The sequence below is a fragment of the Cryptomeria japonica genome, chromosome 5 (genome assembly GCF_030272615.1).
Source record: "Cryptomeria japonica chromosome 5, Sugi_1.0, whole genome shotgun sequence".
NCBI classification, from domain to species: domain Eukaryota; kingdom Viridiplantae; phylum Streptophyta; class Pinopsida; order Cupressales; family Cupressaceae; genus Cryptomeria; species Cryptomeria japonica.
Window position 1 is genome coordinate 106950731 of NC_081409.1, and position 27545 is coordinate 106978275.

At 36.4% G+C, this 27545-nt stretch overlaps 1 protein-coding gene across 4 annotated transcripts in view; it reads right to left on the minus strand.

Annotated features, from left to right (window-relative positions):
* LOC131067286 (tRNA-dihydrouridine(47) synthase [NAD(P)(+)]-like) overlaps positions 1 to 27124 on the minus strand; it is a 49178-nt gene extending 22054 nt beyond the window's left edge. For 3 of the 4 annotated variants that reach the window (XM_058002268.2, XM_058002260.2, XM_058002252.2), the window contains exons 1-3: positions 26526 to 27124; positions 8534 to 8650; positions 8136 to 8375 (exon numbers count right to left, since the gene is read on the minus strand). In XM_058002268.2, coding sequence (XP_057858251.2) covers positions 8136 to 8375; positions 8534 to 8650; positions 26526 to 26816 — 648 coding nt within the window. In that variant the 5' untranslated portion in view covers positions 26817 to 27124. The remainder of the gene's footprint in view (positions 1 to 8135; positions 8376 to 8533; positions 8651 to 26525) is intronic. The other variant, XM_058002244.2, reaches the window with a different exon arrangement.
* Between the last annotated feature and the right edge of the window lie 421 nt (positions 27125 to 27545).

A 27545-nucleotide genomic window follows, 5' to 3' on the forward strand; every position in this document is an offset into this window, starting at 1 on the left:
GGGAAGACATCAGAGGTTTGTCAGTCCGCAATAGCCGCCAACACTGCGAGTGAGGAGCTTGCATTCTATCGATTTGCTACATACAAGATGAGAGAAAATTTTGATCCAGACAAGAAGGTCGGAAGGATCAGAAGAGAGAAGTTCACTCACAAGGTTGACATGGAAGATTATTGGGCTAACCTAATGGACGAGCAAGCAGTGAAGAGAAGAATGTGGTCCAGAATGTCAGTGGATTTTGTGAGGAAGTGTGGACTTTTCCTCATTCCTGATTATGTATTAGATGATAGAGATCATACACATCCACAGTATGAGAGTGAAATGAAGAAGGCAATCCTATTGCCTAATTGGTCAGAGTCAAAAGAGATTGACCTGAATATATTGATGAGAGAGGTCTTGAGTTTCTCCCGCATATGGGTAGATATACAGATGAATAAGTTAGTTGACATGGGTGTTCCCTTCACTTATGAAAGGATGAAGCCAGAAGAGTCTACTTCCGAGGATGATCAGAGGACTATCAGTGATGTCAGGATTCATGCAGACGAAGAGAGTCAAGCTCCCAAGAGAAGGAAGAACATGCCAAGAGAAGTCAAGGCCAGGGGGATGAAGATTGAGGAGGTGAAGAAGAAACAAAAAACTATCATTCCTCCACTTATCATTCCTTCACCCCCTCCCAGTGTCTCATCAATCGAAGTGATTGAAGTAACAGAACAGAACAAGGAGACTCAGCAGTGTTCCAACACAGTGATACTACCAGAGAATATTCAGGAGTTTCATGCCACAACGACATCTGCACCTCCTGATGAGAATGATGATCAGTCGGGATCCCCTACTTTCCTTTTGGAAGTTAGTTTGGGAAATGAGGTATATGATTGGACCAGGAATAATCCTAATGATGATGATGATGTTATCTCGGCATTGAAGGAGATTGATCGAAAAGTATGTCTCGATGATGGTATGGAGATGGCCGCTATTCTTGAATAGCTGATGAGAAGTATGGAGAAAAGTAAACAAATAATAGAGGTTCAGCCTATTGATGATATTGATGACTACCTAGCTAGGAGTGCTAAGGAGAAGGAGCCCAAGAGAGCAGAGATTTTGTCGCACATAGCTAGAGATGAGACAAGAATGCGGATTGCGCAGATTGTTGTTCCTGTTGCAGGCGTGACAGCGGACATTGCTACTCCTATGGATTTCCAGATCACTTCAGTCGCCCTTGGTCGCACATCCAAAAAGCAAGAATTCCAGGAGATTGGTGAAAACCTCCAGGCAATTGATGCGAGGTTAGGCAGAGCGATTGCGGAGAAAGAAAGGTACAGAGAAGAAAATATTAGACTCAGAGAGTATATTGCAGGGACAAGGCGTGAAAATCCCACCCTTATTTCCCCTATTGCAGTTGACCATGGAATACATTCACACTGAGAGGTAGCGTGAGGTACACACTCGGAGGTGGAAAATTGGATTGAGAGCACAAGAAAGCAGGCAAATGATTTCCTTACTCAGTTTGTCCATGCATATGATAGGACAACAGGGCTTGTATTCAGAATCCAGTATTTGGAGGGAGTTTGGGAAGAATTCCGGCCTATCCAAGAGATGACTATTCCACGCCTCCAGGCTTTGAAGAAGATTCCTAATTCCACCTTGGTCAGCAAGAACATTGTGCACAGTGGAGACAAATATGATTTCCATGGCTGGTATTGTTCACTAGCCGTGAAGAAATCAATTTATGAGAACACCCGGTCGAGTTGTATGGAGATGGAAGGATTAATTCAGGACATTCAAATGAAGATCCTTGCCTCGATTGAGGAATTATTGGGTGTTGATGTTGGTGATGCTAGTGGTTTACACTTAGCCGAATTAAGAGACAAGATGAAATTTATGTATTTTTGCCAATTGGACTCTTTGAAGAAGAGTCAGATAGATGACTTGGTCTCTTTGTTGATTCATGTTCATAGTTTGCAGAAGCTCATGCCAGAATGGGAGAACACTTTGAATGCTTGCTTGGATTCACTGGACGTGATTGATTTACAACAGGATACCTTGCCTAGTATTTCCATGGAGGAGTTAGATTTAGTATTGGCTAGATTCTTGGAGTATGCTAGGAGAGAGAGAGATGCAGGGAGGAATCTTCTAGAAGATTCCCTATTTGATGACTAGGTATCTTTTCATTGGGCCATATGTTGGTGGCACCATTTTTTATGTAACCCTAATTAGGGCAATTCTAGGGTTTTGTTAGCATGATCTTGACTGTTGATCTTAGATCAATCTTGGCCATCCATTTTGTAAGAGACTCTATATATGCCTCCTTGTCTCTCATTTGTAAGAGAGTTTTTGTAGAATTGTTGGTATATCGTACAGCTATTTGAATCCTAATCATTGTTCAATTGTTGGTGATTTTGCTCTTCAAATGTTGTCTTTGCATTCATGGTTCTCAATTCCTCCAAGTTAGATTAGATTTTAGATTAGAATTTATTTTCATGTATGTTAAGATTGAGTGGAAGATTTGTTGAATTCATTTGTGTGGAATCCTTAACCCATACCACTAGCCTCTTGCCGCTGGTAAGTGCGCCTTGTGTGGTCAACTGGAATTTGAGTAAGCATAACTTCAACTATTACGCATCCGTTGACAAGCATCAACTTGGATGGTGTCAACGTTTGATGGTGATAGCTTGAAAACCTTTAAGTATACCTTAGACGATTGCACTAAGCTTGTGTCAATACCTGATTGTGAGACCTTGCCTGGTTTGATTCCACTAAATCCATTCATCATTTCCTACACTCCTAGTTTTAGAATAGATTTCCTGAACCCTATTCTTTTTCCCCCTTTATTAGTAAGAAGTAAATCCAGAGCCATATTGATAAATCTTGAGTTGTCAGCACACCTATTCCGCATCATTCATGATAATCCAAACATTTGCGTAAAAGTGAAACACAGCAATTCACATCAACCATTGAGTTACCCACTCGTCAAGACCTAACATGTAGAAACCTTGGAATCATTTTAGTTGATCTCATTATTAGCATCTGAGGTGATTTTGTTCAAGAGAGGGTAAATTATCTTGGTAATTTATTCTGTAATGTTATGTGCCTAAAACACACATCAACAAGACGATATATTAATATTCAGCATTCGAAGTCGCTGATATTAATAAGCAGTGAATACATGAATCGATACTCTTATCCTTTCTATTGTGGCTATGCTCACAATCAGCAACTCCAGGTCTTAATGAAATACTCGCCTCAGAAAGGGAGGCTCGTACAATCGACTCAAAATTATGCAACTACACCATAGGCCCTAAGCCGTCATATAAATATCTTCCACCAATTCTACTACTGGATGCACCTGGTAGAGAGGAAGCTCTGACACTGAAAGGGATTCTACTCCAAACAAACCCATCACCTAGAATAGCCATGAAAGACCAGATCTTTGCCTTCGACCAAGGAAAGATCCTCTCCTATACTAGAGAACAGAGGCCCTTACACAAGCATGTGCCACTTAAGACCTCTGAAACAGTAACCACAAATACCCCTAAGAATTGATTGAAGATCCTCAAACAGCAAAATCCATCACCCAACTCTTTAATAATGTTGCGGCTCAAATACTCAAACTTCCCACACATTAGAAATATTATACATTACCTTTGGTAGAGAAAATCTTTCAAACAATATATCACTCCAGCAATCAAATATGATAATTGCCCTTATATAATTTGCGTACTTTCCTAATTTATTCCTTGCATATATTTACCCAGCGATCAATGAGAAAATTTCACAAGTAACATAATCATTTCATTATTGAAATGCCCCGACGATCATATATATATGAGGATATTACAATACGAATATAGAAGCAAACAAATGGCACTATCACTGTAATGTTCCCTGACCGTACTGGCAGAGGAAGCAAGGGTGTACGATGGTCTCAAAGCAGGACCGTACGGTGGTGCGATAGTACGGTGCTTGAGCAAAGGTCGTACGATGAATGAGATTGGTCGTACGATTGTCAAGAAAGGGTCGTACGGTAGTGTCGAGGAGGTCGTATGGTGGTGTCAAGGTCGTACGGTGGTGCCAAATGGGTCGTACAGTAGTGTGAGATTGGTCGTACAGTAGTGTGGAAGTCAGTCGTACGATGGTGAGGAGGGAGTGTAACCGTACGGTGGGGGGGTATGGTAGACTTCAACTTGTGCGGGGGTTAATCTCCCGCAAGTGTATTGAGTGATGAATTCGGAATATTAGGAATCCTTTATGCATGTAAATCAGATTAACAAATACGCAACTGGAGAAGTAACAATGATGAAATTCAAGATTTGCCAGATCCGGAACAAGAACACTGAACAGAAAAGGGTGAGGGGTGAATCCCACCGAAACTGCAAATACCAAATAGGGAGGGTCTTTCACCTCCGAAATGGCGGAAACCAGAACTCCAATAGGAATTCGCACGAGGGAGAAAAATATCAAAATTCGCATACCTACAACAATGACTAACACGGACATATATATGGGCTCCAGGAAACTTCCCGAAGGGTTACAAATGGGCCGACACTACCAACCAAAACTTGCCTAATCTAATTAAATAAAAGGGCCCGAAAGATTTGTTATTAAATTTGGGGCCTTACAATTAAGTAATTAGATTTACTATTTAATTATATCGGGGACATCACAATCACTCTCTAAATATAGTAATATTTCCACCTTCAGAATATAAGTGATATACCATACAATATTCAAACATAATAAATTTGGAAATCAATGCAATATCTTTATTTCTGAAACACCTTAAACCCTACAAATTTGTCTCCAATGGAAACTTCACAAATTTGCACGGCTGTGAACTCCCTCATGAATCCATTCCCAAGAAGAGTCAGGTTTTCGTCCAACCCTTCTATCAACTCCTGAAGGTTTTTGTCTCCAAAAAGCATAAAAAGTTTATCAAATTCCAAGCATGAGCAATCCATCACCAAGAACCCCCTTATAGAGATCTCTGAAATGTATCTAGAAGATAGGCCAACTTAGAGAATTATAATTAATAAAGTGACATTATAATTATATTTTATTACTTTATTATTATTTGATCAAATTAATTAATATTAAGTCATCGTTTGAATTTTATTTTTTTTGAGAGCTTAATAAAAATCAATTTAATTAATTGTCACTTAAAAATTGGGGGCATTACATTTGTGGTGGACTATGCAAGGACTGAATTCTTTGACTACCTCTCAAGCCATTTGTTTGCTATCTCGGGTTTCTAGTTCTTCTACTATTAAGAAATTGGTCTACTTATAGCTCCATCCACTCTCTTAAGAGGAACAAGCTTACCTCTAGGAAAACAAAGAAGCTTGTGGTTGTACATAGCGTGTTGCATCTCATTCACTACAACACACTTTCATACGAAGAGAGCCCAACAGCACAGTAAGATGTAAACCCAAAGCAGCCAGCACAAATTGATGAGGATACTATAGTTACACAGGAGGGCTGATTGGTATTAGTTTGGAGGAGCTTGATCATGTGGAGTCCAGCAGTTCTAGTGATGAGGAGTTTGGGGATGATTAGAGGCCTCACTTAACTCCGATTTGGTATTTTATTACTTTAACACTTGTGTAGTCACATAAGTCTGTCCACTTAATTAAATGAATACTTAGTATTTATTTGATTATTTAACCATCAATTAATGAATTAATTAAATTAATATTTAATTAATCTATCTTAACCCTCTTCTCCTATTAATTAAATAAATTATTCAATTTATTTGATTTAATTCACTTAACCAAATTCAGACCATTAATTAAATAAATAAATCATATTTGTTTAATTAAATCTTCTCTCACATTTAAATAAATTAATATTTATTTAAATCCCCCAAAATCCCACCTCTCACATTTAAATAAATTAACATTTATTTAAATCACCTTTATCCTCTACCCACTTGTATTTTCCTACAAAAGCAAGTTGCACAATTATTTTAAATAAATAATTTATTTAAATCACCTTTATCCTCCACCCACTTGTATTTTCCTACAAAAGCAAGTTGCACAACTATTTTAAATAAATTATTTATTTAAAATCCTATTTATCCTCACCCACTTGAAACCTTTAATGGTTTCCCTTAAAGTATTCAAACTTGATGGCTTTAAAGTCTTCAAACTTGATGGCTTCCTTCTATAGTCTTCTTAAGACTTTAATGGTTTTCCTTAAAGTCTTCAAGCCTTTAATGGTTTCCCTCAAAGTCTTCAAGCATTTTAATGCTTTATCTTCCTTTTTCTCATTTAAATAAATTAATATTTATTTGAATATTTATCCAAATGCAAATTACACCATTTAATTGAAATAAATGATTTTATTTTAATTGAAAATACCAAAATTTCTCCCACTTGCATTTTCCTACAAAATCCACTTGCATGCCTAAACCCCTTCTAGAATTTTCTAATCACTTCTAAATAACCTAACCCCTTCTCTAAACTTTGTCACATTCCTAAGCAAAAGGGAAGTCACTTCTCAAACCCTCAAAGTCTTTGATAACCATTAAAGGCTTTCAACCTTCAACCACTAAATGGCTCAAAGTCTTTGATAACCATTGAAGGCTTTCAACCTTCAACCACTTAATCCCCAAAGTCTCCAATAACCATTAATGGTTACCTCAAACCCTCCCACATGGTTAAAACATTTGTTTTGACTCAACCTCTACCCAACCCAAAGGTCTCATCAGGCCATTAATGCTTTGACCATGATTATCTCTTAAACATTTGCACAAAGGTTTATCTTTGGATTAACTCTTAATCCAGTGGGTAATCTTAATTTGGACTTGACCCTTAGCCTCTAGATAACCATGAGGTCTTCTCAGGCCTTTAATGCCTCCAACCTCTTCTCTCAACCCAATCCTATGTTGACACTTGTCACCATTTTATTGGTGCCAATTGTGCACATGGATCCCCAACTTTCAAACTTGACCCTTGATTAAACCATTCAATCTTAACTCTTCATTTCCCCATTTCTTCTATAAATAGAACCCTTCTCCTCAAGCAAAAAAAAGAAGGAAGCATTAGAGTATTGTTGTTATACTGGCATTAGCATAGAGCTTTCTCATAGCATCACTATCTACACTTGCATAGCATTTGCTTATCATATTCAACTATCTTGAATCTCCATATGGCATCCATGGCTAGTGCTAAAAGCTGAGAGCTACACTCATTTGGGACTTGGAGAGGAGAGGAACAAGGGAGGAGCAACTATGAGCATCTTGATTAGCTATTTTATTCTATGTTTATATGCTTTCTATTTCATGCTTAATATCTCTCTTGATATGCCTGTTTAGGATAATCTTTTGTTGCTAACACTAACGTTTGTTTCTTGTTCTCTTGTGTGTGTTGCCATCAAACAGATTTTCTAATCCTTTTTGCAGAGCATCAACTTGTACTCATCATTGTAATCATAATTATGAAATCTTGGATATAATATAAATTTCAAATTCGACATTTTCATTGTTTACTGTTAAATTGTTAATGTTCACTTCAAAGTTTTATTGCTTTTAAGTTTTACTAATTTGTCAAAGTTTCATTTATAATTCTTATAATGACTATCTTTTCAAGTACTATATATATATATATATATCAGTGCTGCCCCCCCAACACTGCCCCCAAATTTAGGCCCTTGGTCCCCCCATTCTTGAAATCTGTCCCTGCATCCCCTTATCAAGAAACTCCATGGAACTATGTTTGATAATGACTTCATATTAAGCATATTAAAGTTACCAACAAGAAGGAATTATGAAGATACTTAAAGAATACAGCAAGATAAACTCAAAGTAATTTATTTTGTTCTTGCACACGGGAACTGTGCATTTGTACTCTAGAGATACTTCAACAAAAAAAAAGCCACTTGAACAATAAAGAAATTTATCTAATTTTGCAAATACTACTTATAATTTGCCATTTAAACTGGTTCTCTTAATTTATCATTCATTCCCATCTATTTGTGAGATGTGATAAGTTTGGCCTCAGATGAAAAATTGACATCAGGCATTGCAGACATTATATCAGATTCATATGCTACATATTTAGAAAGCCATAGAAAAATCTAAGAAAATGAACAATTGAAAGATAACTTAAAAGTACGAATCTAATAGTTGAAAACAAACATCATACCAGAATCCCCAGGTTTTTAAGTTGCTCTTCTGCCTTTGGGAATGTTACAGCATTTTTCCAAATAAGCTTTTGCAAATCTTTGACAAGACTATTCATCTCAAAACTAGCATCACTTAAGGCATTCTCTACTTGTAAGGAATCACGCTCTTTATGAGTTCCAGCGTATCGACAAGCAACTCCATATTGGCATGGTTCTGTTTTATATATAAAAGGACACTTTCCAGGGAGATCTGGAGGTTTCTGCAAATAAATACATATATATCAGATCTGAAGAAATAATGTAAACAATGCAAGGAAATCTTCAGCTCATAGTCAGGGTAATTATTTTTATGGTCGGGTTCTCCATAAATCCTAGCAAAGCACTTTCGTAGAAGCAACCTAACTCCCTGTCAATATACCTGAGCAAGAAAGCCTTCTAGATCATGACTTAAACGGCAATTATCTCCATAATTGCATGCTTTGATATCACCTGCCTTCGCCACAGCAACACAGATATTTTGTGCTGATTTCCTTTCCTGCAAACAAAACGAGATTTACAGAAGGCTTTTTTAATTGAGTGAAATCACCAGACAATATCTATTAATTTAAGTTTTTCAAGCTAAATATATTTGAAGTCCTTTCAGATAGTGAACGCCTGCATATATGCCTAGAGATCTTAGTAGAAAACAAAAGGATTTCCAAAAGCTCAAGTTTGATTGAGCTTCTTACTTAAATCCTAGCCAAGAAGATGGAGGTGAAACTTTCCTTAACCAGAAAAGACAAGTTAGACTAGTTTATGCAATATATGAACTGGAGAAGCCATCAATAATGATGCAGAGATCTTAGCCCCACATCACCAGGTCCAAATAGACTCAATGTTATTCAACGGCTAACTGAAAGAAAATATTAGAATAGCAATAAGGGTAAAACTGAATTAGTAGCTAAGATATTTATAAACATTCTTGTATGTGCCTCCCGACCACATGATGGAGAGGAAGCAAACTAAAAATACATATATATCAATTATTAGAATAATAGTGCAATCTAATTAGATCTATAATATATCTAGACAAAAATATATATGCATATATTGTGAATGAAATCTTGGATAAAACTACTGAAGTATTATTAGTTATTATTTAATGGTCATTATTGTAATATATGTTAGTTTAGTTAGTTTCTATTTCTGCATTCTGTTTACAATTGTTTTGTTTAAAAACATTGTCTTGTAATTGCCTATATGTAGTCTTTCATCTTCATAATTGATTATGTGATTACCATTTCATGGTATCAAAGCCAGTTAACTTTTTCGCTGGAATTTTTCAAAACAAAAAATTTGTGGATCGTGAAGAGAATTTTTCAGAATTTTTATTTTTTTTAGTTGAAAAATCGTGGACCCATTGGATGGAATTTTTCGTGAGTTTTTACAAAAACAAAATCGAAGTTTTTGAAAGTATTCTAAGGGTTTTTTCATTGGCCCATTTTTCTTATGAGATCACAAGTTTGAATCATGCAACTGCTAATGATTTTTGTGAAAATCGTATGCGATTCAAGGGTGTTTGCAGTCCTCTTCAAGGTAGCAAATCACAGGTCTAAGTTTGAAAAACATGACAATTCTACAGCAAATCACGACAATTCTTCTTTTTTCTCACGCATCAGGCTTGTGTCTTCCGCGACACCCGAGGGCTTTTGTTTACACACGACCTATTTTTTTGCTCTTTCACAATCTGCGACGAGTCTGTTGGTGACGAGCTTTGAAGTTTGTTTTCTGCAATTCTTCAATCAAAAATCATCGCATATGTTCTTTGAAGGTTTTCTTCGTCTGTTTCTGCAGATTGTGGCACAGGTTCTACCTTTGGTGCAACCCAGGTCTGTTGTTAACCCACAGCTAGGGTTCTTGCAAACAAGTTTTGGTCTACATTGGATTTCTTACATGTTTTTGGTGATTTTCAGATAAATCGTGGCTTTTCCTACTCACAACCTAGGGTTTTGAAAAAAATTCTGCCCTCTATCAACTGTGCCCTAAGGTTCTCTCTCTCTCTCTACAATCTGGGTATTTCATCTCTACGAACTAGGGTTTTATTCTTTTTGACTGATTTTTATATAAAAATCAGGGTTTTTTTTTAGACCAGCATCTTGGGATCTGTGCCTCAGGCTTTGTGTAAGGGTTTTGGCTAATTTTCAACCAAAAAAAAATCACATTTAGCTGCTGTAGTTTTTACCTCATTTTTCATGCATTGGAAAGCGAGAGAGATGGCATCATTGACCAACATTATGTCAGAACATAATCAGCGCTTCAATGCCAAAAATTACAACATGTGGAAACAATGAATGTTCACAATATTTGAATACCGATGTCTAGACCAAGTTGTTCTGGGTACGACTCCACATCCCACGATGGCAGGAAAAGACCAAGACAAGTTTGATGAGCACAATCGGGAAGCAATGCTGCTCATAAAGTTGTCAGTCACTGACGACATGCTTCCACAAGTGTCATTTGGCAAGACCGCTGCGGAGCTTTGGACGCATCTGAAGGACTTCCATAAAACATCAAACAAGAGCCGAGCATTCTTTCTGAAGAATATGATAATTTTCAATCATGATGGACGATAAGATGTCTTTGCAAGAGCATCTTACAAAGATCAGAGATATACGTGATCAACTAGAGGCTATTGGTCGCAAGATGGAGGAAAAAGACATGGTGGTAATCACACTCAAAAGTTTACCACACTCTGTTGGCTTTGTTTTGAGACCACCAAATTTGAACTTTTGATGAGTTGATTAGGCCTATAAAGTGATGATGCCATATGATTCTTGTCTCCATCCATGTTTGGAGTACCATTTATAGTTTGGTTCATGTAGAAAGGAACAATGGCTTGAACAGGAACCCTCCTCCAATTCAGTTGAATTCTTGGGAGGGATGATATAATTTGCAGGGAATCATGAAAATAGCTGAATTTGAATATTCGTAAGGAATGATGCAAATTTGAAGCAGTTTGTGGCACAATCAAAACAAATCAACATTGGTCTTCAAAAGTTAAAAGCTCTTTGCAAAATGTCAATTGTAGTTTGTTAAATCATGGAAAATTTCAGAACATCATTTAAATCCTCATCAACTATTAGAGAAAGAAGTTGAGAACTAATATCTATGACTCCAAACACTTACATGGAAGATTATGTAATCTTTCAGCAATAAGAAATTCATCGACAAGTTGGTGTCTTCAAGTAAATTACCGAAATGACATCCTTATTGGCAAGTTGCTTCTCTTTACCAAAACACCGACAAGTACTAACCTAGTGCAAACTATGAAGTTACCTAAAATTTGTGGCAAACAAATGCATTTCATTACGGAGGCGCCATCAATAAGTTGGTTTGAGTTAACAAAGAAACCAATGCACTTGGGTTCATTATCTCAAAGTAAGAATTCAAATATCAGCAACTTGTGGCACTTTCAAAAGTCACCGATGGAGTGAAGGTGCAAAGGATAAGTAAAGCATATCGGCAAGTTTGTTTATCTATGGAAATCACCGAAAGGAAGAGCCAGCTATGACAATTCATATTTCAGCAACTTGGTCAAGTTGCGTGACTTGCTGATGCATTTACAAGTTAGTTAATATAACTTTGAAATGGATGAAAATACTCACGTCAGCCATTTTGCTAAGTTTCACAAATGTAAAGAGTCCGACAAACTTATGGCTACCACCAAGGATGCCGATAATCAAACACTACATGAATCGGCCTTCTCAGCCAGTTCGGCAAGAATCCAAAGTTGTTGATGAATGAACACTCTAGAAGTTTTCATTGTGAAAGAAAAGGTTGAAAGACAAAGTTGGTTATTATAACCAACTCGTTATAAGGATAAGGGCAACTTCTCATGGATACCGTTTCATCTTCCCTCTCTACGAGATGAGAGCTTTAGAACTGGTCATGGGCATCCATCAAAGTGCATGATATGCATGAGACAGATTTGTTGTAAAGACTTTAGAAACTTTCAAGCAAATGCAAATGCCCCACTGGACATATATGTAAAATGCAGAAGCACAGACCGTGCACCTAAACTGTATAACCGAGCACCTCAATGAGAATTATCTCATGGTCTGCAATGTTACAATTGAATATGCCAAAGACATGTTTGCAAAATGTGGAAGCATAGAACAAATCCCATGAACTATTTAAACAATGCCTCGAAGAGAAGCCATCTCAAGGAACGTGGTCTCGTGACCCAACATGTCGCAGAATAGGTGCAATATTCAACCTGTGGAAAATAGTAGCTTTCAAACAATGTATGGATGTCCATCAAAGCATCAAGGATCAAGGGATTTTGTGAAATGTTACAGCTGCAACTGCACTTGTAGACATGTATGTCAAAGGGAAGCACGCAGAAGGAAAGCGGATTTGATAGACAAAGCGCATGAATTGTTTAACAGAATGCCTCGATGTTATGTCATCTCATGGAATGCATTCATCGGTGAATATTGCCCTGAGTCCAGTCTCAAAAGGAAGGAACCTACAAATATATGAGGAGTTGCAGTTAAGGTTGAAATGGTCAAGAAGTTAATGGAAGATAGATAAATTCAAAAGATACCCAGACAAATGCACAAAATCTATAAAAAAAAGTTGGAGAGGTTGGCTTGGCAAGTCAAGATAGTAGGGTATTTCCGAATTCAACTCATCTACTCAATGTTGCAAAAGATAGAGGAAAATAATTATTTGTCAGCCACCATACTGACAAGTTGGCAAGTCTGCATGAATTTGTATACGTGGATAGGATAAGAATCCGAAGACAAAGGATAATTTTCTAAAAGTTGTTGACTTCATGCTAAGGAAACTGATCAAGTGAGGAGCTAGTCATTGAAAGGTTTTCTCATTGTTGATGTGGGCTATCATTGCAAATGTGTCTTATCGATGGATATTTGATCGCGAGCAACTTTCCAAGTTGGAGCTGGAGTGAATTTCCTTGAAGATCAAGTTGTTTGTGATTGCAAGATGACATAGTGTTCACTCCGACTAAGTTGATGACTTGTTCATTCTTTCAACAAGTGCTTCCAATTGCCTTTTTGTAAAAGTGACATATGTCACTCATGTAACTACAAGTTAGAATTTGGACTTGACTTTTGTAAAAGTTAGGTTAATCCTAACTTGTTTCCTAAAATTAGTTATTAAAAGTGGTCACTTGGGTAGTTATCTTAAGTTGGTACTTAAGGTAGTTATCCTAAATGGTTACCTAAGTCGGTTATCCTAAGTAGTTACGCTAAGTAGTTATAAGGTAGTTATTCTCTCGAGCCTATAAATACAAGGTTTTGGCATTGTAAAAAGGGGGACTTTTACAGAGGGGAAACTCTGCTGAAATTCTAGGAGAAACTTGTAATGACATTTTGATTTGCACTATGTATAGAAAGGATTTTGGACTTGTATATTTCCAAAAGGATAATGAAGAATACATCTTAGCTCGTGTGTTCTAAATGTATTCATGTGTTATCATTACCAATTTCTCGTATATCAAATTGGTAGTCTTTTTATGCATATGCGATTTGTACAATTGATGTGATGATACACAAGCAACCTTTGGTATCTTAGTTTGAATGTGTTTAAGTATCTTATCTCTGCGTATGTCAAGATTTATCATTCTTCTTTATCATCATCTCATGGCTAAACATGTTATGTTATAAACTCCCCTTGTAATTTGTTACAAATGCTGAGAAATCTCAGTTGATGTTCGTATGTCTATCGTTGGGGTTTCTATCTTTTATATCTCTTTAGTTTTATGTTTTCTCCTTTATGTGCTTTCAGGTTAAAAGTACACAAAAATCCCAAAAAAAACCCCATCATACGAGGGAGCTGCCCCTCTCAAACGCAGAGGAAGATTGCAGTTTGATTGCAATCTCTCCAACTATTGGAACAGTTGTCACTGCTCTTCGGGCGAACAAGGTCAATTTTGAAGGAGAATTCACAGTGACAAATCTGTTTACCAACACACTCCTACGAACACTTCATTGAAACGCTCAACATTACATCCACAAATGTTGACCTAAAGTTTCTTGACTTGTGCACGAAACTCCTAAAACAGGATAGATGGAAACTACAGTTTGGGAGTAGTGTTCGAAACACGGTTGCCGTTGCACCAAAAGATCGACCTATTAATGCCTGATACAACCACATGACACATAGAGTCCACGGGAGGCAATTAAGCCATGTCGCAAACCCGTCGCTTGTGCTGCACAACACAAGGAGACCAAAGCGCACAACTTTGCCTCATAAATTCCCTTCTTGTGCCTTTTTTCCTTTTACTACCTGCCACATGAGAAGCATTGAGCCTCATATTTAAATGGCCTGGGGTTGGTTGCCTTTGGGGAGAGACATGACTTAATTGAAAGTAAAGTCACGTCCTCCTCCTATCATTGTTTCTTTTACAAGATTGTGACTCTTAGGTTAGTCCCTTAGGAACTTCGATTAATGTTCTTTTATTAATTAACACATGCTTAATATTTATTTATTATTTATCAGTTGGTTAATATTTATTTATTAGTTATTATAGGTATCTCATATAAATACTTGCTTATTATTTAAATTTATAATATAATCAGCTGTTGATAATTAATCAATAAATATAGTTAGGACAATTCTTTAATAAATTGTGAGGAAATCAATAAATAGGGAACATTGGTCACTATGACCAAACATTACATACATAAATAAAAATGGATTATGGCTGGAACATGACGCAATCCATGCTGTCTAATCATGATAAATCTTAGTGATAGATCTGATTTGTTAGATTCGGGGCCATGGCATTATCTAAACTCTAGCGCTGCTTTGATAAAGATGATAAGGATAATAATTATTATTTATTTATTACTATATTTATTTATTGTGCCAATCCAAGGATTGCCACCCCCGCCTTTGTTAAGATGGTAAGCAATAAGACTATCAATGCCTTCAGTGGTGTATATAAGTAAATGTTGTTGTATAATAGTCAAAGATCGCTGCTCCTTAATTATTACTGATTGTGGTTAGAGACTGACCCTTGAGGATCATTCTTGCAACGTCTCAGAGATATCTCTGATTTGCTAAATATGAGCAACTGTAAAAGATATGAGACTCATGAAATTGTGAAGTCTTACATTTGTAAGACAATCTCATGTTACAAGCTCAAGTACCTAGTCAGGGTCATGACAAGCGCAAGCAGGGGGGTTGAACCCGTGACCAAGCTTTGATACCACTTGTTGGAAACACGGTTGTTGTTGCACCAAAAGATCGACTTGTTAATGCTCGATACAACCGCGTGACACATAGAATCCATGGGAGGCGGTTAAGCCATGTCGCAAACCCGTCACTTGCGCTGCACAACACAAGGAGACCAAGGGCGCGCACCTTGCAACAAGTAGGAGCATCTCACCCACAACAAAACAAGCGTTTTTCGCCAAAGCCAAGGATAATGGCAAAGGCAAGTCCTTTCAGCCAAAAGGATAGAGCAAACCTACGGACACCTCCAAGAAGGTTATCACATGTCACTATTGTGGTAAGCTTGGCCACATGAAGGAATGATGTCGAAAACGGATGGCTATTGAGTAATCCAACTAGGGAGGGTCTCAGCAGAAGGCCAATGTTGTAGAGCACACTGAGCAAGAGTCTGCTTTTTATGCTTTTATGGCCAAAAGACCAACAACCCAAGTTAAATCATCTGTTTGGTAAATTGATTATGGAGCTTCTTGACATTTCACACACAAAAGAGATTGGTTCACAGAGTACATGGCTTGCTCCGATTCAGTGATCTTTGGAGGAGGTGAAGAGTATACAATTGTTGGCAATGGCAAGGGCAACATTCAAATTACATCTGGTGGGAGGAATCTCATTTCTCAATGTATACTATGTTTCAAGCATAAGGTTCAATCTGCTTTTTGTTAGTCAGATGATGCGACACTATCTGAAGTTGGATGTGCAAGGGCAACATTCAAATTACATCTAGTAGGAGGAATCTCATATTTCTCAATGTATACTATGTTTCAAGCATAAGGCTCAATCTGCTTTTTGTTAGTCAGACGATGCGACACTGTCTGAAGTTGGATGTCATCTTCAATGCACACCAGTGCCACATTGTTGATAAGGAGTCCAAGAAGACAATTGTTCTTGGCCTCGAAGAATGTGGATGTATAGGCTAATTGATACTAGAGAGTCTCAGGAGATTGCAATGGCTGCAAAGAGTTCTTCCATAAGCATTCTTTGGCATCATAAGGAACTCTCCATCCTCCATTACAATAATGAAAACTGCTCTACATGACAAGTCTTTGATGACCAACTTGGATTTGCTACACTTTTTTTGGCAATTGAGATCCATTAGTCTACATCCATGATTATGTAATGGCCCCTACCTAATTAACATAATTAATCTATTTCAATATACTAAAATTGATTGAGAGACTAATCATGAAGTCAGTCGTTGATATTCTTCAATTTATTAGTTATTAACAAGCGTTTATTAGATGATTAATTTTATTATTCATAGTTCTTAATATAAATATCAGACCCTGCTACTACTTCAATTTTAAGGGAGAAGAGTCTATGTATGTTACCAAAGCGCTTAGAGACCAAATACAATAGGTTCCCTCAAAGTTTACAAATCCAAGCCCTTACCTACCTTGGGTCTATACCCTCAAGGTTTATGGGTCGTTGATCCCCTCCCTATCTTGGGACTTAACCCATTGCTTAGATTTAAACTGCCCCTCTTTGGAAACAACTCAATCCCATCTTCTTAAATACCAATAGTAATAACATGATTTAGACCAAAGATGAAAAACTCCTAATCGGCAATAAATCTTTTGGCCCAAAATTTTTTTAAAATCGGGAAAAAATCGACAATAAATCGAAAAATTTATCGAACATTTGAAAATATATAATTTGTTAAAATATTCAAAAAAAAACACATACATTAAATTTATAGAACATATTAACATATTACTGGTTTCCATCGTATAGAAACCATAGTTTGACTCAAATACATAGTTAGCAGTACATCAGTTGATTATAAAGCAATCATTTTAGAAATGTGTGACTGGTGTAATAAGATATGCACACAAATTCCATCCAAGAAAACCTTAGATTTTCTTTTGTTTGGGTAAATTATAGTTCTCCTAAATCCATTGTCTTAGAGATCGAGAGCCATGGTTTTTTGGAGGAAGGAATTGAGGCCAAGTTGAAGAGGTATGCCTCTTTACATGTGCAATAGATGGTTAAACCGCAGTAGTTAATAGAACATTGGTGCATCTCTTAAGGAAGTAAACTAGAACGCATCAGAGAACATGCCAATGAAAATTTTGCATTCATATTCAGCAGTCACTTACAATAGAGATGCACATATATCGAAGACTTATATTGGCTAAATTTCTCCTAATCCTTTCATGTTCTTTTGGGACAACCAAAAGAGAATTAATATCATTGATCCCGTCGAATATCCACAAACTCCCATCAATAGATAATGATCCCTCGAATCCACACTCAATCCACAAATTCCGTCGGCCGTCGTGCTTAGGGAAACGAAATTGCCAAAATCATTTTCGTTAAAAAATAAAAAACAAACTTGGTTTTTAGGGTTGCGTAAGAAAACAGCATCGTTTTTTTATTCGCAATTTTTGTCCCATTTGCACGCAATTTTATCGTGAATTATTCTATTTAAACATCGCGATTTTTACAAAAAAAATCCTTCGCAATTTTTTGGAAGATTTAATCGTTTGCAATATAGAATCCCGATAAATCACGATTTTGCCGATTTTTGGACGATTTTTTCATCTATGATTTAGACTATAAGTATACTAACTTCTCATGTATGATGAATATATATGAATTTTAGAATGACTGTCATAAATATTGCAGTCTATATTAATATTACTACTAAATTCTGCATAACAACATTATCAGGCTTCATATATTAAGCACATCCTAACGCAAACCCCAAGAACAAGGATGTTACTGCCCGTAACTTAATAATGGTTCTGATCTGATTTGATCCATGGCGATGTTGCTAGATGCTTTGATTCCTTTCCTTTAAATCTCTCAATGTGAGGGAGAGGTCACACCTCTTCATCATGCATGCCCTTTGACAAGAGACACACCTTTTCACCATTAGCACCTTTTGAAAGAGTGCAACTCTCCATTATTTCTGCCCTTTGAAAGAGACATAACCTTTCATAATCAGATTTATACTTCTTATTTAAATCAGATGTGCACTTCTGATTTCCAAATTATCCCACTCTCAAATGAGGTTATCTTCTCCCTTTTATATCTCATGTGTGAGGGAGTCACAACTTTTCATTTTATGTCTTTTGACCATTCATTAACTTAATCAAATTTTAATTATATTTTTTTATATTTTAATTTAGTTTTTAATATTTTAATTTTATTATTATTAGATTCTATTTCAAAGTGGGGGACATTACAGATTAGCAGTGCAAAATCCAAGTATGCAATTGATTTGCTCTCACGGTACCACATCCCTTTCTTTCTTGATAAAAACTTGCAGCAGTGTGTTCTTCACCATTGGTTGCTGCTACCCTATATCTAAAACTTGTTGGCAACCCTATTTAATCAACTCACACTAGGCCCAACATTTCATATGTCGTTGGCATGGTCTTTAGATGTATGCAGGAACTGTTGTGAGATTTTCACACATTGCCCCATTGCAAGAAATGTCTGCTTTTCGTTTGAGCGAATTTGGTTGAGTCTAGGGCTTGTTTTGGGATTTTTGTCTTTAGTCCTAGATTTTAGGGGTTTTTGTTAGGGTTTTGGAAAAACTGAGCATGGAACTGGAATCAAGACCTTTCAAGGAACCTCCCAGTAAAATTTGAGCGAAATCGGAGCAAGAAAGTTCCTATTTTTTTAGGGATTTTACTGTGCCCCGGAATGTCTTCATTTGGCTGAAAATCAAACTTACAATTTTTAGTAAGTTTCCATTTATAGTAAGTCATCTTGCGTCCTGTCTTGGGGTCTAACACTGACGTTTTGAAAAGTTTTCTATTTTTGGAAAGTTTGTTTTTGACAATACCGTTCAGGCAGACACTGAAGACTAGATGTTCACAATCACTTCTACATCCGGAGAAGTCAAAGAGCAAGTAGAGTGATCAAAATTTGACTAAGTGTGGGAATCGGTCAACGAATGGAAATCTCGAAAAATCATCGAAGTCTGGAAATTCACATCAATACACAAATGTCATCTTGATCCAAAAATGGCCTTGACTGTCTGAAAATTTACAAGATCTTCTAAAACCTAGAATTTGCATAATAATTCCTAGAGATCTGAAACCACTCTCAAACATCTTGCCAATATATACATGAAATATAACTTAAAGTATAAGAAAGAAAAAAGACTTATACTTAAATGTTATATTTCATGTATATATTTTGATGAAGAGAATGAGACCGACTTGAAAAAAATCATGAAATTCCTTCCCCAAGTCAATTCAGCGGCTAGGATAGTCAGGTGGGCGCCAAAATCAACCCATCATGGAATTCATCAAAAGTATGAAAATCCCTCCCAAAGGCAAAATGGCGCCCTAGTCTTGGATAGGGCACCAAAATTGGTAATGCATGGAAAATGGTGGAGGTCATGAATTCCATGCCTTACGAAAAATTGCGCCCATGTCTTGATCAAGGCACTAAACAAGGGGCATCAAGGAAAATCCGAGATGAAAAGAATTCCACCACTTAGTGAAAATTCCGCCCTAAGACAAGGAAGGGCGCCAAAATTGATATTGCATGGAAAAATGTTGAAGTTAGGAATTCCTTGCCTTGGGGAGAATTGCGCCTAAGGAAGGTACTAGGGCGCCAAAACTTGATGGTCATGGAATACTTCAAAATCACAAAATTCCTTACCAATGCAAAATCATTACCCAAGTCCAAAGGCAGAGGTGCCCAAGTCAAGGTATCAAGGAAGAGCATGGAAAGGATGAATTTCCTCCATCAAAGTCAAAATTCCATGCCCAATCAGGAAGTTGAAGAGAAAATTTCTAAAGCATGGAAACAATGAAATTCCTTCACCAAGCTAGATTCCACGTTCAAGTCAAAGAATGGAGAGAAATTGTCTAAGGCATGAAAATCCAAGGGTCAAGGAGGAATGGAAAAGCCGAAATCCCCTCGGGAATTTTTCAGAAAAATCCATTTTTAGACACAAAATCTCATCTTAATTCCAATTTTTTTGCAAATTTGGATTCGTGAGAGATTTCCCTCTATCCTGGACCGAGGTCCTAAATTTTAGGAAAGTTCCTAAAAATAGGAGATCGCGGAAAAGTGTGGAAAATCTCGTCCAAAGCAAGGAAAGTCCAGCCAAGCGTACGAATAAGGTGAATCTCGAGAGAATCCTCCAAATTTCCCTCCAAAATTCAAAAATGGAAGGTTGACGAATGGTGGCGGCACACTTATTGCTGGAATATTCCAATTAAGTGGCCGCCCGGTCAATACATGTTGAATGCATGAAGAATCTTTTGCATGCAGCCACCATATTTATGACTTTATGACAGATTCCTTCCGCATGTAGCCGTTGCATGGAGAATGATGGGCATTTATGTCTGCATGAGGAATATTCATGATATTTTGGGCAAATTTGATGTAATGGAGTGCATTTAATGCACGAATGGGTGCCATTTTGGGATTGTTTGAATTCATTGTATATGGGCTTAGTGGACATTAATTGTTGATTCCCACCTTGTTGCATCTTGAGTGGGGAATCTTTTAGAGAAAACCCTAATTAGGGTTTTGCATGTAATCATGGCCTAAGGCCTATATAAGGGGTGACCCCCCTCATTTGTAAAAAAGAGGGAGCTTTGTATGAAATTATTGTGATAAGTTTTTGAGAAAATAACAGTGAAACATTGTTCTCTGATGTGTCCACTTAAGTTATTTTTTCAAAACTTGCATGGTTTCACCTTCCTCACTTAGAGTAGAATTTTATTTTCTCAGTTGCTAGATAAAGTGCTTTAATTTCAATTGAGAATGTAATGGTATTTGATGAATTTCCATGGTTCATACTTTTTGCATCTTGCTGATTGTAAGTTGCAATGTAAAGTTAGCTTGAACCCTCAAATTTATGCTAAGTTCGATTGTGAATAGTCGTTTGGATTGCGTCGTGTTGGGTATTCAAATGCACTTTCTCAATGTGAAAATCCTTCAACATCCTCAGAAGATTGCATCGGTTCTTGCGGAGTTGTAGTTAAACTTGGCGAAGCAGAGCTTGGTTTGTTTGGAATTTGTCCACCAGAGCACTATCTATTGATATTGTGCACCTGATTTGTTGGAGGCCTGCAAGACAACAAGCAAACATCAAATGCACCCATGAAACATTATATCAAGAAATCTAAATGAAGAAAACATGTTCATCAAATCAAATTGCTCAAAACCATCTCATGGTCCTCTATCTCCAAGGATCTTCAAGATTCAAGGTGGCGCTCACTTGGAAGAGCACTTGATCTTTAAGATGACAACCTAAAGAAAGAGATTGACAGATGTGATCTAGGATCAAAATGGACGCAACTAAGATCCTAGTGATGAGATGAAAAGCTATTGATATGATATGCAAGATGGAGGTGTATTTCCAAATTGAAAGATTAAATGATCTAATTAAGCTAAGATGAAGATGAGATATGAGAATGCTATGGAATTGATATGAAATTAAGCTAAGTGATAATCTAAAATATGATATAATCTAAGCTATGATGCAAGTAGGATGGCCTAGATGCTTGAAGATGAACAATTGGAGCTCCTTGATAACCTGCACAACAAAATAACTATAATATGGATGCAAAAGAAGATGGATGGATAGATTGAAGAAATGGGCTCTATTTATAAAGAAAATAAAGAAATGGATGGTTGAGTTTGAGCAATCTCAACAAGGGCTAGGATTGAAAGTTATCAATCCATGGGAGGAATTCAACCCAATCCCAAGTTGACAAATGACACCTTGAGATGGCTTGAGAGGATGCTAAGCAAGCATTAGATGCTAAGTAAGCATTATGGATAACCTCAAGGGATGACATCATTGGATAATGCTATTATCCAAGGGAGCATGCTATTTTCCAAAAGGTAAACTCTTGTGCAAAGTTGAGGAATGGCCAAAGGGACAACCATCGTGGGCTAGGATGATGTCTTGCAAGAGGCATTAAATGCTCTTTGAAGACTTTGGAGGTTAACTTGTTGGAAGGTAGATAACCTTCAAGGCTTGTGTAAGAGCCTTACAAGTTTGGAAGACTCAACAAGTTAACTTGTTGAAGAAGGTAAAAGTCTTCAACACATTTTGAAGACTTTTCCCCAAATTTGGAGAAGTGACTCCCCCAAATTTAGGGATGTGACATGATTAGAAGAATTAGGCTAGTTAATGAGGGGTTAGAGGGGTTCTAGAAGATTATTACCATGCTAATGGAACATGTTGGAGAATGCAAGTGGAGGAAAATAGGCATTTTTAGATAAAATAAAAGATTTATTTTAGCCAAAAGGGGTGCAACTTGCATTTGTAGGATTTTGCAAGTGGGGGGGCTATTCACAAATAAATAATGATTTATTTAAATGCAAAGGGGTTTTTAATCAAATGTAAATTCAATTAAAAAGGAAAAGTCTATTAATTAAATAAATAAGATTTATTCAATTAAGCGGGTAAAGAGTACTTAATCAAACCTTAGTTTAATTAATGGGTTAGATTGGAAGAAAGGGTAATTAATCAAATCTTTAATTTGATTAATAGGTCAATTAGAAGAATAGGGATATTAATTAAACCTTAGATTAATTAATAGGTGAATAAATGATAACTAAATGAATATAATTCATTTAATTTGTTATGCTAGTTTTAGGTGTCTACAGATATCACTGCCCTTAGGAGTAAATTTAGATCCTTCTAAACCCTTTCCCCTTTATTTTTTGTTCATTTTAGTTCGTTCAAAGAAGAAGCATCACAGAATCACTATATCCAATGATGGAGTTCCAGCCACATCAAAGAAGTGAAAGAAAGATCCAAACGTAAGGCCCCTTGGATTACCAGCAATCACATCAGCTAACTGAGTCACGTCCATAGCATAAAGGAACCTTGGAGTTGATTGTTTGAACTTCCTGCAATCTTAGAATGCAATCGCACTTTGACCAAGAGAGAGTGAAGTGACCATTAGGCAACTTTATTCTGTGTTAGGTGTTGTTCTAAAACACACATCAACAAGAACCTCATGAACTATACTAGAAGGCAACAAAGCGAATCCTCCACTACATTCAAGGCACTCACAATTTTGGGATTCACTATGTAGCAAGAACTGATATCGAGTTGGTTGGGTACTTGATTCTAATTGGACAAGCGATTCTCAAGATCACAAGTCCACTTTTGGTTACAACTTCTCACTTGGTTCTAATCCTATATATTGGTCAAGAAACAAGAAAATTGCTACTGCTCTTTTTCTTCCACAAAGTTTGAATATCAAGGTGTTGTGAATGCTAACACTGAGACCCTTTGGCTTCAGCATATTCTAACCAAGTGCAATAGCCCATTTCACAAGCCATTTGTCATATTTTGTAACAACCATAAGCAAATAAAACTCATTGAGGTCCACGTGCATTGCATTAGAGCTCATTCATGGAAAAGTCATCAATCTCTATCATTGCTCAACTTGTAAGCAAGTAGCCAACATATTCACTAAACCCTTTAAAAAAGCAAGTTTCTTCGTTTATGAGCTTTGCAAGGGCTCCTAGGAAGATCTTTTCTCTTTCTTTGGGGAGCTATTTTCTTTGGGAGGCAAGAGGTGGGGTCATGGGTAAGAATTTATATGTACATCAGTACCTCATCAAGCTTCACCTACTAAGATCCATGTTCTCACCCACCATAATTGTGTTTAAAGGGGTTGTTAGTGTGGGCTTTTATTTTCCTTTATATTCAAGTTTATTTCCTTTTTCTACACATGTATTTAAGCTTACTCGGGTTATTGTAAATGGTATTTATGAGGGTACACTGCATCTCTCATAAGAGAAATGTGTGCAACTCCCCCTATCCTTGGTACTTGGAATTGCTCTCTCGAACGTGTACACTATCTTTCTTAAACATTTGTTTGTATTTTACTAAGGTGTATTCATTCGTTTGCCATCTTCCTAGTAGGTGTAACTTCCATCTATTTCTAGTAATTGGAGTTACTCATGTTGATTGTGTTTGTCTCAATTCTATCTATCTACTCCACTCATCACTCATTTCTAATGGTGGAGAGTGAACATCCTGTCGTTTGCATATCCCTTATGGTGCTAGTAACTAGCTATAATCTTCATATTTTTTATTCTAGGATCATCTGTTACACAATTCTATCATATCTACTCTTGCACTAGGTCTTAAATAGTTTCTTGTTTATTTGTAAAATCTCACAAAGGACCTAAAGTAAAAGTACAAGTTCAAGAAAAGTGTAATTAATAGGCAAAAAGATGAATAATTTTGAGTTTTCGAATGATTCCTTGATAAGAAAAACACGCGTAAGAGTCTACGTCAAATCCACAAAGTAATAATTACCATGTGCTCAAGGTTCAATGGTTTAGTCACACTTTAAGTTGAGACTTTGGATATAGTTTTGAGCATCGATGAAACCAATGAGAGATTATTTCTCATCAATATGTATATTTTGCAGCTATCATATCTTGGTCAATTTTTCCAACATTGTCACTCATGATCCAACTCAATAGATTCTTCTTCCTTTTTCTTTTTTTAATAGATTTTTAAATAAGACGGTTCCAAAATAAACCTACTATGATTAGAATTTTATTGGTTGGAAAAAAATTGGAACACTCAACATCAAGCACCATTGGATTTCAATTGTCTTTCATCTAAGAGCCAAAACCATTAACCTAGTCATGTTGAAATTTTATGTTAAAATTTATTTCTTCAATGATAATATTTAAGTAAGATTTATAAAGGGCCAATGTTAAAATACCCCTTCATATTAATATATAGCAAGCCCTCCTAACTTAACCTCCAAAAGGGACTGAACCATACTTCTTCAAATGATATAATATATATATATATATATATATATATATATGAGCTCATGCCCATCCATCTGTTCATGCATGCCTACTTTCTAAATCGCAGATATTCTGGATTGAATTCATTTTATACACCATTCTGTCTATTTGTTTTAAAGCTCAGATGCAACAATATCCAATCATCAACATTAAAATAGACTCTCCAATGGTCCAACCATCTGGCATGAGGTAATAGATTAAAGAAGAATAGAATGTATTCACATTATAGCCAACTATGCAAACTGCACATAGAAACTGGTTAATGGACCCATCCTAGAATACCTTGGAATCAGAAAATTTGCAAGCAGTATAATTTAACTGAAATATGGGATGGAGAACGTTTCCTTTCAAGTTGCTCATTGTAAAAGACACCCATAGGAAAAATTAACGAAACAAGAAGATACATTTGAGTAGTTTCTCATTCTACGAATCAGTTTACTGATACTCTAAATGATGCTAAAACCGTCTCATTTATCCGTATATAATATATACAATGCATAAGTAATATTATCCTTTTATAAAACTATATACATAAATAATAGTCTGATATAACATGATCATGTTTGTCTATATACGTGATCTGAACTAATGTGTATTTATAATGTAAATATGAGCATGGACCTGTGCAAATCCCTTCTGTGTATGCTTTACAACTGAATTCAACCCACTTGCAAACACTATGAAAAGATGTAGAAGGGAGCAGACATCAAATGGACGGAGAAGACATGTATGACTCGAATAACTACCTCTCACAAACACAGATGTAAGGCAGGTAGATGGCCACAAAGAAATTAATCTACGTAATATTTATTAAGGAAGCTTCGTCATTAAATGCCATGTTATAGTAACATTTGGGTCATCCCATTAGAAGGATTTTTAAAAGATGAATCTGTGTACTCTTTCTTTACCCATAGAATAGTAGAAAAAATAATATATTTCATCAAGGAATGCCAGATTACAGTGAGATTTTGAGTCATCTATGTGGAGACCTCAGAATGAATGAAAGAGCAAATAACAAAAACCACAGGGCAATATCTGATCAAAATCAATTAAGAATATTCAACCTTCAGCAGAAGATGACAATGTCTCAAATTTTGGCTCTCTTTTGGTGGCTGAAGCAGCTATAATTTTTGTTGTCCTTAGAATATTAGCTCTGATAACCCTAGATTAAATCATTTGAAGCAATGCTTACTTAAAAACCCTGTCAGTTTCTATTAAGTGGTTGAGAATATTAAATTTACACAAATATAATATTTTAAAAATGGGCAGCAAGACATCATTGCCCATTTAAACCATGCGAAACCAATTTCATTTCATTTGCAAGAACTTTTTTGTTGTTGAGAAAATTAAAAACTTTTAACTGAGTAATATAAAGAAATATAAATGAATCCCACCTGTTGCCTCTCTCTTTTAAGCTGCCTTTTCGATTTCTTCTCTGTAGAAACTTTCTTGCATTCATTAATAGGCCTTACAGCAGGAGCAGCCCTCACGTATTCCTTCTTCACAGGAGCCCTGGCTTTGGAAACCAACTCTTCTGCACTTGGGTAATCCAAAATTTCGCCACCCTCACCGGATTTGGCCAAACAAGCAGAACCCACTTCGTTTGCATTTGCTTTATCAATATCAACACCCATATGATCAGACATATCTTCTGAGGGAAGGACCTCTGTTACTTGGGCCTCCATGTACAATAGATGTGGTATAAGGATAACCTACTGATGATTTGCTTTATTTTAAATTAATCTGCATTCTACGGCAATGATAGAAAATTTTCTGTGATGATTGCAGACGTAGCTGGCTGCGCCATATTCAGGAAAGTTTTACACTAGCGTCTTTGCTTTCGCTAAGACAAGCTGGGGTTTGGGTTTCTGTTGTGGATTATTCCATTCAAAAACTATGGTCTTTTTCTCTTTTTCTTTCAAATTTATTTGCACTTATTGATTTAAATAATCAGAGGTTGGAGACTCATGGTAGGATGGAAGCGGCTCCGGGGATACTAGCCAGTTGTTTATTTTATTAGTTCATCCATATCAGGCTGAGAGGCCTAAAGTTGACGGTCTGCTTACCTATCCAGCCAATTTCCTTTCATGGGTGAAAGTATGTTTTATTTAAAAAATATATCATAAATTGGATTTTTATTTTAATATGTTTTTTATATAATTTATACGGTTGTTTTAAAAAGAACTATTATAGTGTTCATTAAGGAGTTGGAGAGAGCTTTGAGGTCCTTTGAGGAAGCTAAAAAGTTGATGTTTTTTGTTGTTCTATTTCTATTTTTTGCCTATTTCTTGGTGCTCTTTGCTATTCTGGAATTCAAAGTCTCATTTCTCGTTTTGTGGGGTGGTTTTTTGTTTTATGTTTTTCTTTTTCTTTTGTTTGATGTTTTTTAATTTCTTTCTTTTCATTGGTTTCTC